The sequence below is a fragment of the Cololabis saira genome, chromosome 19 (genome assembly GCF_033807715.1).
Source record: "Cololabis saira isolate AMF1-May2022 chromosome 19, fColSai1.1, whole genome shotgun sequence".
Classification (NCBI taxonomy): Eukaryota; Metazoa; Chordata; class Actinopteri; order Beloniformes; family Belonidae; genus Cololabis; species Cololabis saira.
Genome location: NC_084605.1, coordinates 20,439,783 through 20,456,773, shown reverse-complemented (window position 1 = coordinate 20,456,773; position 16,991 = coordinate 20,439,783). Strand labels below are relative to the sequence as shown.

The window sequence follows — 16,991 nt, the reverse complement described above, 5'->3', positions numbered from 1 at the left end:
GCCCCCTAATCCCATGATGGAAGTGACACTCGCAGTCATGGTCCATCCCTTCATGCTGGCAACAAGGGTACATGCTTGGGATAGTGTACACCCCACATGTGTGTATTAATGGCTGACTCAAGCGGAGGCTATTATAAGCCGGGCGTTCCAGCGGACAGCAGTGGGTCAGGCTCTCAGAGGACCTGAGCCATGTGAATGGACAGAAGAGGGACAGAAGGGGAAGAGAAGAGCCTCCATTACTGCTGTAAATCCAGAAAACAACAACAGCCAGTCCTGCTGAAGGATTAGCTCCTTGTCCCTGCTGTAAGTGAACCAATAATAACACAGATTACAGGTGTGTGTGTGTGTGTGTGTGTGTGTGTGTGTGTGTGTGTGTGTGTGTGTGTGTGTGTGTGTGTGTGTGTGTGTGTGTGTGTGTGTGTGTGTGTGTGTTGGACAGTTGCTATACGTGCACCAAGCTGACTAACTTCAGTCACGAGAAGCCAAGTCTAGGAGCTGGGTTTCTGGAGCCATAAGAGTTTTTATAGCGGATTGGGTTTTAGCCTAATGTGTTTTTCCAAATTAAGGAGGACAAATAAGGTCATTCATTCCTTAAACATGCCGGGCTCCCCGGTCGCCCCCTTCGGGGTATCCAGTGACAACATCCCAGCCGCAAGATACTGCAAGACATTTGTGTGAAGGCACCACGGCCAGAATATATTTAGCTGTTCTTCTCTAACTTAGTTTACATGCCGAGTGTATTAGAAATGTCTCCAGATACAACCACTCTACAGGCAAATACAGGTATAACGTACCTGTCCACACATGACAAAGGACTGTAGGCCTTATCTGGCACGTGGAGACGGAGACTGTAGTCTGAAGTCACACAAAGCAGGTGTTTTATTTTTCTATTTCAGATTTAAAAAGTTTGTTTTATTAGATGGAATATTAAACTACTTTTAGTAAGTCTGGCAGCATCCGTCTCGTTCTGCAAATCCCTTTTGATGCCACTGGCACAAATAAAAAAAACAATAGCGGTAGCTCAGAGAGCTACGCTGGATGTCACAAACAAACAAACCAAAGCAATGAGAAAATACATGTTTGATTGTACATGATCATTAAAGTAATAAAGGCAGGGTAAGGGATTTCTAGATGACGTCATGCCTGTTGATATTTCAATCAAAACATCAACAAAACACAGAGAGCCAGCTCAACAACACGCTTAAATGAAAAATTTTGGATTTTGGTGAATTAGGAGTGTACCTTTAATGGTTTAGGAAGGAACAAATACACCAAACTGTTTCAGAGGCTCAAAGTTTACTTGTGTTTTATTGTCAAAACACTCGTAGAAAGTTTACTTATCAGTTCACTTTATGATTATTAGTTTCTTTATAAAGAGCTAATTCACAGCAATTGTAATATTAGTACTTCATTCCTCCTTTCATCTTATCAGTAAATGGGTCTATACCCCTCTCCCTCACAGCCATTTTCCCCGGTACAGAACGTACCACAGCACGTACCACAGCACTTACTGTAAACTAGGGTGTGATGACTCATACAGGGCCACCCAAGTGTTATTATTCAAAACAACCAAGTTAGCATCAGAACTGCGAATAAGACCCTTGGATCAACAACCTTTCCTACAAAACTAACATTTGTCATTCACTGGTGATCCTACTCCCCATTTTTGGACAGCTTTTGTTGAGTTGATATTAATCTACTTGTCACTTGGGCAACATCACATGCTTTGTTTCTCTGAACAGTATCCAGAGGCAGTTTTTCTGCATCCATTGGTACTTCTCCCTTTAAATTAATCTTAATCTTAATCTTAAATTCCAGTTCAAGTACAATCCGATTCAAGTGACTTGTTTATAATCCAGTTCAAATGAATCATATTTAGTTCATATAATTTCAGTTCAATCAAAATCATTACAAATGTAATATTTAATGCCACCTGAATTGAGGTTTCTCCCTTCTCCCTTAAATCTGTTGATGTTTGTCTAACAGGACAGAGGACAGATGTTATGACCAACAGCTCCCATATGTTCTGAATGAATACAATGTTGGGGACTGTTTCCCTAAAATATTACATTAATGGGAGTCCAGACAAGTAAACATTTGCCAGTATTAGTCTCTATAATTGGGACAATGTTGAACACAAAAGGCATTTTGCACACTTTTTGTCCAGGGTGAGTTAACAGTACGAAGGTGAGGTTCAGACTTGATTCTCCTCTGAGCCAGGAGTAGTTCCCGTCAGAGAGGTGACACATGCAAGCATAAAGCTGAGAATGTGAGATGACATAACACTATATGTGGCTCTAAATACTGGTGTTTTGTCTCTGCAGTACCAGCATGCAACGTTGTGGTGCAATGCAGATAGGCTTGCCACCCGTTCCTTGAAATACGGAATTGTTCCGTAATTGGGAATTAAAAGTTGCGTTCCGTATTGATCCAATACAGACACATATTATGCTCTTATTTATTTATGTCATAATATGCAGGTGAAGGTCGGAAAATTTGAATATATTGCAAAACTTAATTCGTAGTAAATTCAACTAAAGGTGAAACAAATATATGATTATGGCTCACAGTTTATGAAAACTCCAAATAAAAAATCTCAAAAAATTAGAATATATTATGAAATCAATAAACAATTCAATCATCAAAATGATATCAAATAAAGGCTTAACATATCTTGCTTTGGCTGTAATGAGACTATGTAATATACATGTATTAGTTTCACCTTTTAAGTTGAATTATTGAAATACATTTACTTTAACACCATATTCTTCACCTGTATGTATATTCTAAATCTTGGCTGATGTGGACATACAAGCATAGAAGGCTATTTCAGCTGCTAGTATGGTTGTCTGTCTGTACAGTCATGCAAGTTCAATGCTATTAAAGCACTTTAAACTTTAAATCAAAGCGTTTTGTTTTTTCGTATAAATAAATACATTTCTATGCATTTTAGAAGTTTTGGGGATGTCCTTTTTTTTGGCGTCTGCGCTGCTGAAATCGGGGCGTCCCTTATTTCTATTTCTGAAAGGTGGCAACCCTAAATGCAGACGTCTCCTCAGTCAGTTTTAACAACCAAAGGAGATTTACAGCTTGATCTGTCCTTTCAGTCAAATAAGCTTTTTTGCGTCAGTAACCGACATTATATTCGTTTTCATAGGAGACCTCATCAATCCTGCCAGCCCAGAGTGTTGGCTCCTCCAGACTCTTCCCGTGTCGACTGCTCTCTCCTACATCCCCAGCATGGACGTCCCCTCGGCGATGGTGCTGCCCCTGCTGATCGTCTTTGCAGCAGGGGTGTACTACATCTACAACGAGGTCATGCACTTCATGTCCAAGTCCATAGCGCGAAACAAAGTGGTGGTGATCACCGATGCTGTGTCTGGTGTGGGAACAGGTAAATTATGGATTTGATTGTTTGACTTGATTGGGATTCACCCTCCTTTGTTAGATTCAGTATGATGTCAGATGCAGACTTTTAAGGTGATAGAGCCAGGATAATTTCTTCCATCTCTTGTATCGTATTCAGTGAAACAGTTGTTTCACTCTCTCGCTCAGAAACCTGTGAACTTGTGATTTCAACATGAGACATAACGTGCATGAGCTTGAGCCATCGTAAATCTGTATAGATGTACATATTACAAGAATGAGTAATCCATATAGACTCTTCCTCTGAACTGCATTTGAAGATATTGAATTGTGCAGGGTTTTGTTGGTACTTGGATCAGTGACATGATTTAGCCCCAAAGCTAACTGTTTCCCCTGTGTCCTGGTTTCATGTTTGGCGAGGTTAATAGCTTCATATTCACATCAATTACAATAGAATCCTAGTAAATAGTTTTCTTATTGTGTCCTTTTTCACTTCAGCTTTATTTATATAACATCAAATCATGACAGACGTCATCTCGCGGCACTATTTCTAACTAATAGTTATATCTAAAAATCACAGCTTCTAACCACTAGATATGAAGCCATAGTTAGCAACTTAGCTTTCTTTAAGGGTTGAAACCTGGTTAGCATAAAAAATAATAAACAGGTGGTCCCAATCAAAACCAAAGGCCGTTGCATTGTCCCACATATCAAGACACGTTACTGATTTGTGAGCTACAGGAGGTTTGGTAGTTATATTACATTTCTTTGTACAGACCCAAGCTGCTTTCCAATCAATCTAGGATAATTGTCAAATGAGTTTTAGCTTAAGCTTATGGATATGAGAGCAACGATGTTGTAAGGAAGTTATTTGGCATGTTTGTTCCTTCCTTTTCAGAGTGTGCCCATCTCCTCCACAAGGCTGGCGCAAGGCTGGTTCTCTGTGGGACTGGCTGGGACAAGCTGGAGTCCCTGTACGACGCTCTGACTAGCGGTGCCAACCCCAGGGAGGTGAGCAAAAACGAAACAAAACAACATTTCTGCACGTTTGCTCTGGTCCAGACTCTGACTAAACTCTTCCAAGCTGCAATTGTCATTTTTATTTCGTGGTGCTGAGTCAAGTTTTGGCCAAACCGTATGAAGCAATAGCAGCTCTTTCAGCACGATAGTATCATGTTCAATAAATATGCTGGAAACTTCTCCTCACAGAAATCCAAGCTCCTGTCCCACTAAAACCTCTTGATCGCCAGTAGAAACTATTAGGTAATGCTGACACGTGAGGTTTGAAAATATAAGTTTGGTCCTTGTTTTGTATCATAATCCTGCTGTGTCGCCACCTCCCAGATCACCACTTCCTGCTGTCAACACAATGGCAGGATATCCTTTCTGACAGCGCGCTGTCCTCACGGGTGTTCAATACGCAGGCCAAGGCACATGTGTCCGTGAGGCCAGAGCAACACTAGTTGGCTGCAGTTGCACAAAACTAATCAATACCTGATTTTTCCTGTCCCGCTATACATGTGCGTAATCATCAAATATATTTATCATTTTGATTATGCCTCTCTTATATTACATATTTCTTCAAATCTTCCTTTAATTTCTACTGAACTTTTTTATTTCAATTAAATTAAATTAAAATCCTTTTATTTGTATGAATTAAATACAGTCCAATAAAATTCAAAGTCAGTTATAATCCAATTTATTTCAGTGGAGTCCAGATTAAGAATTCATAAATGACCAAAATGTAAATTCATAATAAAATAAAAGCTTGTCCATAGATTCAAGGGATTTCTTCTTTTGACATTTTTTTTCTGTCATTTGTTAATAATGGTTTAATTATTGATCACAGCAGCAGAGACATTTACATGTGGGAGTGGCTAACCAAGATTTCCAAAGACCAAGTTGACAAATTCAACAGGAGAAAGTGAGAATCTAAGAAAAACGCTGCACAACTGGGACAAAGTTTAAGCCACCTTAAACCATTTTTGATTTATACTACTAGCAAATGAAATGAAAGACCTTGGAGGGGTGATGAGGAGACTGGCGGAATAGCTGGGATGCTTCAGGAACATATTCAGGACTCTAAGTCTCCTCCTGGTTTTAAGATAACATGAGCAGAAAGAGACTGCGAACAGAGCTGTAAGAGAAACAGAGGAGAGAGTTTATTACACCATTATAGAGCTTATAAAACATCCGATAGCATAACCCTAAACATATTAATGTGAAGCAGCATCTCTGCACCCTGGATATTGAATTTTGAAGTTTCCCTCCATGTTGTTAAACGAGAGAGAGCTGTATGTAGTTGTTGCCAGGCAACAATCAATACCCTGGTGAATCTTTGGAGAGTTCAGCCTCACCTCTTTTCCTGCTATGTGTCCATCTTTCAAACAGTTTGGATGTTTATTAATTCATGGGTTTATGCAGCTCTTTTTATGCAAGAGTATGTGAAGACAATATAAAGGTCAACAAAAAGCGTTTCATTTAAATTCAGTTGTCATTGTGATGCAAGAAAAGGTTGCATCAAGTAACGGTCAACAAAATCAGAACATGGTCCTTTTTGTACCCTTTTTGAAATCAATTACTGTCAACATGCTAAATTAAGTTAATTTCCCATCTTACTGTTGAGCATATGTGGACATGATAATAGTATTTTTCAAACGTCTCTTCAATGTTAAGCTCTTGTTCAGTCTTTAATACCAGAACGACAGATTCTTGAAGCATTGTCCAACCACACGTGTCCCTCCCCAGACATTTGCTCCAAAGCTGGTGATCCTGGATTTCAGCGACATGGACACCATGGACGAAGTGGTGGCCGACTTGATCGACTGTTACGGCTGCGTGGACGTGCTGATCTGCAACAGCAGCATGAAGCTGAAAGCCCCTGTTCAGAACGTCTCCCTAGAACAGGACAGGAACATCATGGACATCAACTACTTTGGCCCGAGCAGCGTTGCCAAAGGTGGGCAGAGCTTTGATTGAAATCTCCTGTAATAAGACACCAGTTACTGTGGATCAGCTTGAGTTGGTTATTGATTTTATCCAACTGTTAATATAAAGGTGTTCTTCCAACAATGATCTCAAGACGATCGGGGCACATTATACTGGTCAACAGCGTCCAAGGAAGACTGGCTGTCCCTTTCAGAAGCTCATGTAAGTGGCCACCTGACGTCATTACACAAATAGCCCAAGGACTTACATCCAGAGGTGGGTAGTAACGAGTTACATTTACTCCGTTACATTTACTTGAGTAAGTTTTGGGAAATGTTGTACTTTTAGAAGTAGTTTTGAATCACTATACTTTTTACTTTTACTTGAGTAGATTTGTGAAGAAGAAACTGTTACTCTTACTCCGCTACATTAGGCTACGTTGAGCTCGTTACTTTTCTTTTATCCCCTCCACGTAATAATCAATCTCATGACATCACTGGGTGATTCTTTGGGAAAAATGTTTGTTTTTGCATGTTTTGTCACATTTACACAGACTCAAACACACACAGAGTTTCTATGAGTTCATGGGCTTGTTCTAGTGCCTGGTTAAAAAAGAAAAGTACAAAGGCTTGAAATTTTGTGCTACTTGTGCTTAATTTATTTTTTATTCTGTTATTCTTTTATTTATTTTATTATTTATTAAAGTACTTCAATTTACTTTAAGATTATTTTAATTTAAGTTATTTTTTATCTTTTATTAATTTTTTTATTATTTTATTGATTTAATTTGCCTGAAGATGATTATTTTGTACTTTTGTCTGTTTGAATGGTTGTGTTAAAAAACATAAATCAGACGTTACTCAACAGTTACTCAGTACTTGAGTAGTTTTTTCACCAAGTACTTTTTTACTTTTACTCAAGTAATTATTTGGATGGCTACTTTTTACTTCTACTTGAGTCATATTATTCTGTAGTAACAGTACTTTTACTTGAGTACAGTTTTTGGCTACTCTACCCACCTCTGCCTACATCACAACTGAAAAGTAAAATAGATAAAATAAAAACGGATAGGTGCTGATTTTACATTTTCCTATGGATTTCACAAAGCAACAGGGGTGTTCATTACCTTTATTTAACCAGAAAAGACCTCACTGAGCTCAAAAATCTCTTTTACAAGGGTGTCCTGGCCAAGACAGCAGCAGCACATTTAACAGGATTACAGAATTTCAAACCCACATACACACAAATGACCGTGCAATTTAGTAAAAACTATGATATCTCAAATTGCAGGGTTCATTAAAATGCAATAAAAGAATCATTAAGGGATGTAAGACTATCCTCAAAAGTCAATAAGAGACGTAAAAGAATCAGCCTGATAACTTTACTTCCAGATCATTTCACTTCCTTATAAAAGCATCTAACAGAACCGGTTTACTAAGTTTCAGGTCTCTTTGCAAGTTGTTCGGGGTACCGGGAGCAGCAGATCTGAAAGCTATTCTCCCCATTTCTAGACAGATCTTTTGTACATATGAAAGGAGTTGATCCTGAGACTGTGTCTTCATGCCTGATGAAGGTTTGGAGATAACACGGCAGCAGTCCTAGAGCTGATTTGTAAATTAAATCATGGCGATGCTTCAGCCTACACACACAAGCGTGCGGTAGAAAATGATGACTAAAGGTCTTAAAGTCTTGGACCTCAGAGCACCATGATAGACGGAGGCCAGAGCATGTGGATGGTGTGAAGGTGGATGCATGTTAATCACATCGCCGTGGTTCAGTGGTGACAAAAACGTTGCTGCTATCCTTTATTTAACCAGGGTCTAGTTGAGATTACAATCTCTTTTTCAAGAGATACCTGGCCAAGAAGGCAGCAGGTAGTTAAAACAACATCAGGCAAAAACAAAGCAAGAAACAATCAACACTGACAGAATAAATCAAACCTGCTGACGAGTGAGAGATATTCTACTAGTCCTCAGCCTACATCTGAATCAAGCACCCATCTGAGATATAAATTATATATGAATTCAGTTTGGGATTGTCCACTGGCTCCAGATTTGTGAATTGCTTCACTTGGTTTGCCCAAATGAGACCCCAGTGAAACCCATTTTGAGCCCAGTTCCTTCCAACACTTTTGTATCTGAAAATAACCCGTCCAAACATTTCACATGAGACTGACATGGACAGTCTTATTTGAGCCTCATTTTTCTCCCCATTCATATTTGAAATGGACTCCATGTACACATCTTGGCTGGGTATAGAGTATAACTCCAGAAAGCTTCTCCCGATAAAGCAGAAAGCAATTAGAGGAGGTATGCTCTGTGTAACGCGTGGAATGAGACGTCCTAGCGGACTCGCTGCACCTCCTCTCTGCTGGTGTAAATATGTCTGTTGTCTTTGCTGCCAGACGCGGCCTCCAAACATGCTGCGCAGGCTTTCTTTGACTGCCTGAGGTCTGAGGTGGGGGAGTACGGGATCATCGTCAGCACCATCAGTCACTCTTTCATAAACGCCTCCGATGCGTCACCTGTCAAAGGACCTGCTCCGAAACAAAGCGCCTTGGCCGCATGTGAGTAAAACATCTGCTGTGACTGAATACCAAGAGACACTCCTTCACAATGGTAAAAATGTTGTGAAACGTTCCTCACTGCTCACTCACATCCAAACCTGGCTCTTGTCCTGCAGTTATCAACAGCCAGTTGGCCCACGGAGTACGCCCGTCGGTTCTGGCCAATGAGATCGTGCAAACGGTGAACAGGAAGAGGAAGGAGGTTGTGCTGGCCCACCCCATCCCCAGGGTGGCCCTCTACCTCCGCTCGCTCTTCCCACCCTTCCTCTTCGCTGTGCTGGCGGCGGGAGTGAAGGACTCGGTGCAGGCGGAGCAGATGCAGTAGGAGAAGGAGACGACACCAGACCTGTGAAGTAAAGCACAGCTCTTTTGGAAAGTGTATGCTCTGAAAGCTCCAGGATGTTTTGTGAAAACACTTGATGTCTGTTAAAGAGTTGGTTTTTAAGAACTGCTAAAACATGATGGAACAGAACTTTTTGGCCTATTTGGGGCAGAAAAAAAACAGACTTTAGATTAGCATAAGCATTTGCTAGAAAAAAGCGAAACAAACTAAGCCACAATACTCCTGAGCATGTGTCATTGCGTGTCTGCTGTATGGTGAAGGGCAAAGATTAGACAGTTTCCTAAGAAATTACTCATTGTGAGGCCTTGTTTTATTATAATGTCTGTAATAAATGTCTTCAATCAAATAACGACAATCCAATAATCCTGCTATGCTGCCCCCTACAGGCTAGATTCAGACTTGGCTTGTTCTGAGAGAACAGAGCAGTTCTAGTCTTAAAAGACAAATACAAACATGATATAGACATACTTATTAAATTGCAATGTTTTATTCTTTTCATGACAAAAGAAGAAAAAAAAGTTTTGTGAATGATTACAAGAAACTGTAGAGGCACCTCTTGTGTACCACCGGATACAAGCATCTGAGTCATGGGGGGCTCCGGTCAGGAAGTGCTGGAGATGATTTTAAAACAAAAGCTTAAATAACTGTAATAAATGATCATCTTGTTCACAGTATGTTTTCAGTACGATTAGTAACGGTTGTGTAGTGAGTGGAGGGGGCGTGGCCTCCTGCGACTGTAGCTGAGCACAAGGACTCATGGAACCATGTTTGGCTCAGAATTACTATTTTATTGGTGTTATGCTTAGACAACTTAATGCTCATCTCGTGCAGTTGGAGTTTCAGTTCAGCTTGTTTTTGAGTTTCATCTGTAATATGACATCGCAATTAAGGGTCGTGTTCAAAGTAATGGGACCCGGTTGCTGTTTGTGTTCTGACTGTTCTGATTGATGCTAATAAAGCCATATCTGCTGCTGTTGTGTGGTCTATTGGGGCTTTTCAGAAAAATACGTTGCTTCTCTAAAATCATTCCTGACGTCTTCCCCCATTGGCATTGCTTTATAGCTCCCCTCAATGTTCAAGAATGCCAAACTGCCCAGATGTTTTATACATTCAATCACCTCTGCAGATGATCAGTGTTAATCGAATGCATCTGATTAGCAGTAAATAGCTGCTACTTATTTACCTGATTCCTATGAAAACAGTAAAGATGGACTTGGTTTTCCAACAAACATCTACTGCATTAGTTTATTTAAAAAATGATAACACATATCTGAAGTTATACCCGCCAAGATCTAGTAAGGGCTGTAAGTTGTTTTTAATGTTGTAAAGGATAAAAAAAAAAACTGGATGTACTTACTTTTTTCACTTGACTGTATTGCTACATGTCATTATCAATATTCTGATAAAAGTTTAAAGCCTTTATCTGCCTGTTGCAGCCCCACTGGTGCTATCAGGCCAGCTGTGGGGCCCAAATACATCAGCCTCCTAAAGAGCCCCCACAGACATAATGTAGTCTACAGTTTATTTATTGTGGTTTGTGAATTGTGATGAAGTTTGAGCTCACAGTATTACTGACTGCGTTGCAGGCCTATTGAAAACCCCCAAAGCAAACTATAATGCAACCGTTGCAGTTTACAAATTGCTTAGCCTACTGTACAATAACATACGCCCACACAATACCCCACTCACAGTTGGTCAGATCTTTCTGTCAGACGATCTGAACAGCTTAATGCCAGACATGACTGAACATTGCTCTGGTAGCTCTAAGGCCGGTTCCCTCGACAAGCATTCAGCATAAATTGATATTTGCCTCCTAGCATCATACAGCCTCACATCAAAATGATGTGCACACTACAGGTTGCTCTAATAAAATAGTTTGCTTTAAATTTGAACTGCATGGGCCTAAACTCGCCTCAAGTCTGCAGGAGAGCACGACGGATTAGCTTATCCCCTTCCTGCCAGTGTTTCTGGATGACACATTTGATTCACAAGGTGTGATTTGGGCTCGTCAGTTGATGGCTTATTTATGCCATTAACTAGATTTTACTAGTCTAGCTAGTCTATGATTGATTGTGGTGGTGTCCCCCACTACGACCCTCAGGGTGGGGCCATCAGCTGGAAGCTGAAGATCACAGAAGCTTCATCGCTTTGGGACGTAAAATAATTGTAGTTACAGACCCTTTCCTCTAGGTGGAAGCAAAACAAAAATAATGACAGAGCCATGAAGACAACATGTTTTGTGTACAATAAAGTGTCTTATGTCTCCAACAGTAATGACATCAAGTATAAAAAAATAAGCTGCTTTTCCATAAACATTGGTTTGATGAAGGTAAAGTCTATGTCTGTAGTTGATTCAGAGGGTCTTCTGTTATCGTTATTCACAATTCATGTCACTTTATCAGTCTCCTGTGCCACCAGAGGAGTATGCCGTTGTCTTTGATGCAGTTCCCGGCAGTGCATTAAGGCTTTAATCATCTGCTCCCAAAGGTAAAGAATGTACTGTATCATCTTTTGACCCAAATACCATCGTTGTTGGCTAGGGCCGCCCCTTTATAAGCACCAAAGTGATGATCAAGATCAACAAGATGATCAGAAACATTGATATGAGAGAAACAAAATAAAAAACGAAATAAATACTATGAAAACACTTAATTTAAGATAATTTAAGATCATTCATAATTCTTATCTGTTGAAAACATTCTTAAAAAAAGAAATATAAATGGGCTTTGTAATGTCTATGTTTGTATTGTAAAAACAACAATGAAACATTTAAAAACATCTGTGACACCAAAATCTTTTAGACTTTTAATCTTTTTAAGAGAAAAGGAATAAATGTCTCCGTAAAAGACAAGCGTGTTGGTTGGTATGGAGGAAAGTCGGGGGAATGGGAATGGGAATTAGCCAATAGGCTACATTTGGGTGCATCTGCCTTTATTTTGTAAACGCATAATGATGTGTACTGTCCCTCCTTACCAAATAAATAAATTGAAATTGAAATTGAAATTGAAAGTGACCTTAAACATTCTATAAAACAGTAAACATCACATCAACATCTTCAAATTTCAGCTTCATAAACCTAATTTCATTGCATCCTTTAGCATCTCCTAGCATCCTTTAACATCCATCAGATGTAGTTCCAATCTAAAGCTATCAAAAATGCCCTTGAAAATACAGTTTTAAACCCTCGAGCATCATCTCTGCCATCATTGTTATGTCTGTTGTTGTGTTAATACATATATTTTTTTTCTAAATGTACGAATTGATTTGAGAAAACAAAAAAACCACGATCCCAGACTGTACAAGCTAATTCCTCCTCAGCCAACTTTAATGTTTCCATTCATGCGTTCACTTACGCGTCACTCAGATTTATCGCATTTCATTTTAACACATTTGGCACACAATATCAACAACAACCTGTCATGCAGGGTGTCCGGCGCTGACAAAAGAGATGTAAATGTGGGCTGGATTGAGCAGATCAGATCCCACCCGTGAGCGGCGGTGGGGTGGGGGAGAGTCTAGTGCGTCACGTCCAGCTGGTATGCGCTCGTCTGTCCTCCAGGTCACTCTCCTCGGGGGAGTTCCACATCTTTTGTCTGCGCGGCCTCGGGACAGCAATGCGCCTCTATAATGTTCACATGAATAAATGTAGCTCTGTGACATTTCCACATGTCAAACAGGGGAGGTTTCTTTTAAACAACTCAGCCGGACTCTTCAAATTGGCATTTTGAGAAGATGCATTTACATATGTCATGCAGAACTGTCAGTTCATGTATGTTTCATTGTGTGTGATGGGGTTTATTTAGGAGGGCGGGGGGGGGGTCTGTCCCATATGTGAAAGATTATTTAACGAGAGTTTCCAGAGATCATGAGAATGTCGTGTGACATGAAAATGAAAGTGTCAAATCGGCTTCTGCTAAAAGGTAAATCAAAGAGAAAAGCACCGAGGTGTGTTGCAATATCCGCGACTGATCTAAGCCTAATGGTTTCCCTCAATCATCCGTCTGAGCCGGCTGGCGAGCGATATGCTGATAAAACCCAAACATAGTGAAGATGATTGTCCTGAAGCAGCAGGCGGGTTGATGCATCCTGATCGCGAGGAATGGCTTGTACATGGAAATCACCTCTAAGGGAAGTCTGCAGCTCCGAAATGGTTTCGCTATGAGCCAAACGATCACCCTTATCAATTTTTAAAGAGTGTAGGTTATTGGCACCAAGCTGACTGATGGAGGTTACACGGAGGCCACGGTAATGATTCCCCGAGCTTTCACATACAATACCAGAGGGGCCGCCTCTTACTTCACAATACTGGATGAAAGCGGCCATGACCGCTCCAATGAGCTCCAATGAAATAAAACGACAGAAACACACAGCGTTGATGTTTCAATCATTAGATACAGTCGTCCTCTTTCATTCTTGGACACGTTTTAACTTATTTCAGCAATTGATTAAACATCTAGCTTATAACTGCACTGCTGAGGCGTGAGGCCAGTGTGCTGAGCTGAAGTCTTCAAGGGCTCTTAAAGAGGAAACATATGAAACTATCTCTTGTTTAGGTGTCTGAAGTGATTATCACCTAAAATCTTTTGGGAAAACAGACCTCCTGCAGACCTCCAGCAGACTCCAACAGACTCCAAAAGACTCCAACAGACTCCAGCAGACTCCAACAGACTCCAGCAGACCTCAACAGACCTCCAGCAGACCTCCAACAGACCTCCAGCAGACCTCCAACAGACTCCTGCAGACTCCAACAGACTCCTGCAGACCTCCAACAGACTCCAACAGACCTCCTGCAGACTCCTGCAGACCTCCAACAGACTCCTGCAGACCTCCAACAGACTCCAACCGACTCCTGCAGACCTCCAGCAGACTCCTGCAGACCTCCAACAGACTCCAACCGACTCCTGCAGACCTCCAGCAGACTCCTGCAGACCTCCAACCGACTCCTGCAGACCTCCAGCAGACTCCTCCAACAGACTCCAGCAGACCTCCAACAGACTCCTCCAACAGACTCCAGCAGACCTCCAACAGACTCCTGCAGACCTCCAACAGACTCCTGCAGACCTCCAACAGACTCCTGCAGACCTCCAACAGACTCCAACCGACTCCTGCAGACCTCCAGCAGACTCCTGCAGACCTCCAACCGACTCCTGCAGACCTCCAACCGACTCCTGCAGACCTCCAGCAGACTCCTCCAACAGACTCCAGCAGACCTCCAACAGACTCCTGCAGACCTCCAACAGCCTCCAACCGACTCCTGCAGACCTCCAACAGACTCCAACAGACCTCCAACAGACTCCATCAGACCTCCAACAGACTCCAGCAGACCTCCAACAGACTCCTGCAGACCTCCAACAGACTCCAGCAGACCTCCAACAGACTCCAACAGACCTCCAACAGACCTCCAACAGACCTCCAACAGACCTCCAGCAGACCTCCAGCAGACCTCCAGCAGACCTCCAACAGACCTCCAACAGACTCCATCAGACCTCCAACAGACTCCTGCAGACCTCCAACAGACCTCCAACAGACTCCTGCAGACCTCCAACAGACTCCTGCAGACCTCCAACAGACTCCATCAGACCTCCAACAGACTCCTGCAGACCTCCAACAGACTCCTCCAACAGACCTCCTGCAGACCTCCAACAGACTCCAACAGACTCCATCAGACCTCCAACAGACCTCCAACAGACCTCCAACAGACCTCCAACAGACTCCAACAAACTCCTCCAACAGACTCCTGCAGACCTCCAACAGACTCCAGCAGACCTCCAATAGACTCCAACAGACTCCAACAGACTCCTGCAGACCTCCAGCAGACTCCAACAGACCTCCAGCAGACCTCCAACAGACTCCAACAGACTCCTGCAGACCTCCAACAGACTTCAACAGACCTCCAGCAGACCTCCAACAGACCTCCAACAGACTCCAGCAGACCTCCAACAGACTCCTGCAGACCTCCAACAGACCTCCAACAGACCTCCAGCAGACCTCCAACAGACTCCTGCAGACCTCCAACAGACCTCCAACAGACTCCTGCAGACCTCCAACAGACTCCAGCAGACCTCCAACAGACTCCTGCAGACCTCCAACAGACTCCAACAGGAATGATTTTGAATTGAACCACTGCGGCTCCAAACCGGAGCAGCTGCAAAGCTGCTGGCAAATAATTTCGATGGTCACATCGGTCTGTTGGTAAAACATGAATGTGCTCTGTATTTATTTTCACCTCAGAAGTCAATACAGTGCAGAGTGCTAATTAGGAAAAATGATAACAGTTACCCGTTGGCTGTGCTGTACTTAACATAACTTTGGTTGTCCTTTGTTGGTGTCATTGATAACCAATCAAGTTTCTTCCCAGCAGGTACACAAGAAAGACGGGTGCTTTGACAAAGACATTGTTTTATTACAGATATTTCATCAAGACAGTAGAAAACTGTGAGAACTTTAGAAAAAAAAAAAAACACTCGCAATATGTCATCTTTAAGACAAGGCATGTCAGAAAATGTGTGTACTGGGTTTGTTGGACTCTGGTGCTGCAAAATTGTTTTGACTGCACATTCTGCATTTACATGCCAAGTCTCTTTACTGAGATGTGGTCCTGGTTGCAGAAACTATTGCAGGAACGACCAGAGCTGTCATATGCATGTCTGTAACAAAATACAACCGGCTAGTTACATAAACATCACTTCACAGCACTTCTGCTAAGCTGCAATAGATAGCATTCATATTTGCCGTGTTGACTTTCTTCCTCCAAAATTTGTAGGACTTAGTTTTTGCATTATTTATGCTTTGTAACAAACCACGTGACCACGCGACCACCCAACCCACTAATTGACCAAACAGCCAGCCAACCAACCAACCAACCAACCAACCAAAAGCCAAAATACCCCACCAAGCAGATGTTATAATCTACACCTGACCAAAGGGTGAATCAGCTAAATCAAACAATATTTAGTGTCTTAAATGTGGCTGTTATTAAACTCAAGTATTTCAGCTGAACGTAGTAGGACTCAGACCAACAAAATGACAGCTGTGCTAATTCTATTCTTTGAAGATAATGTTATCTCTGTTGTTGCGGAAAAGCTCACATCCACTGGTTTTTCTGTGTAACAAGCTAAATGGCTCTTTAAACTGGAGGGCTTTTTATTTGTAGGTCAGTCTCACACAGACGAACGTAATTCTCTTAGCTGCAGGATGAATCTCTTTAGCAATAAAATATTGAGAAAATCACAGACCATACTAAAAGTAGATTAGTTGATTTTCCACGGCCAGAGAATGTAATTATTGAAAGCCAAACTCCAACATTACCAATAAGAAATACAATATTTAGCAAAAAGTATCACCAACACGGAAATAATTTGAAAATATACATCTGAAAATGATAAAACAAGATTATTAGCTTAGCAGGACAGATGAATTAAAATGTACTGGTAAATTCATCTCAGGGATCGTATCCGTTGCTCCTTCCATCACCGTGATCCGGGAAGTCAAGTAAAAAAACGTGTACATTCTGGTCCACAATTAAACTGTCCTGTCAAGTAATCACAGAATCACATGTCATCTTGAGAAGGGATTTGTTTAGTCACAGAAGTCTTCCTAATCCCTCGGGTTGGTTAAAAGATTACACATATTCAATATTAAAGGGAAAGTTTGTCCTAATCTTTCATAAATCCCACTGTGCACTCTCTCGTATATCCTTTCATCTTCCAAATCTTTACTCACCGACACAACAGCATGTGAATGAGTGAAACCATGGTGCCAGCCAAATATTTTTAACACGTAATCCTT

At 41.5% G+C, this 16,991-nt stretch overlaps 1 protein-coding gene across 1 annotated transcript; it reads left to right on the top strand.

Annotated features, from left to right (window-relative positions):
* Positions 1 to 132: 132 nt before the first annotated feature.
* On the top strand, positions 133 to 10,174 carry dhrs7cb (dehydrogenase/reductase (SDR family) member 7Cb). The gene is made up of 7 exons (XM_061707771.1): positions 133 to 303; positions 3,158 to 3,394; positions 4,265 to 4,377; positions 6,115 to 6,325; positions 6,424 to 6,516; positions 8,699 to 8,860; positions 8,977 to 10,174. The coding sequence occupies exons 2-7, from the start codon at positions 3,241 to 3,243 to the stop codon at positions 9,183 to 9,185; spliced, it is 942 nt and encodes a 313-aa protein (XP_061563755.1). The 5' UTR covers positions 133 to 303; positions 3,158 to 3,240; the 3' UTR covers positions 9,186 to 10,174.
* Positions 10,175 to 16,991: the final 6,817 nt, after the last annotated feature.

Coding starts and splice junctions, on each gene's coding strand:
- dhrs7cb (XM_061707771.1), top strand. CDS start 3,241: ATGGACGTCCCCTCGGCGATGGTGCTGCCCCTGCTGATCGTCTTTGCA. Junction 6,326..6,423: donor CCCGAGCAGCGTTGCCAAAG/GTGGGCAGAGCT, acceptor GTTAATATAAAG/GTGTTCTTCCAACAATGATC. Junction 6,517..8,698: donor TGTCCCTTTCAGAAGCTCAT/GTAAGTGGCCAC, acceptor CTTTGCTGCCAG/ACGCGGCCTCCAAACATGCT.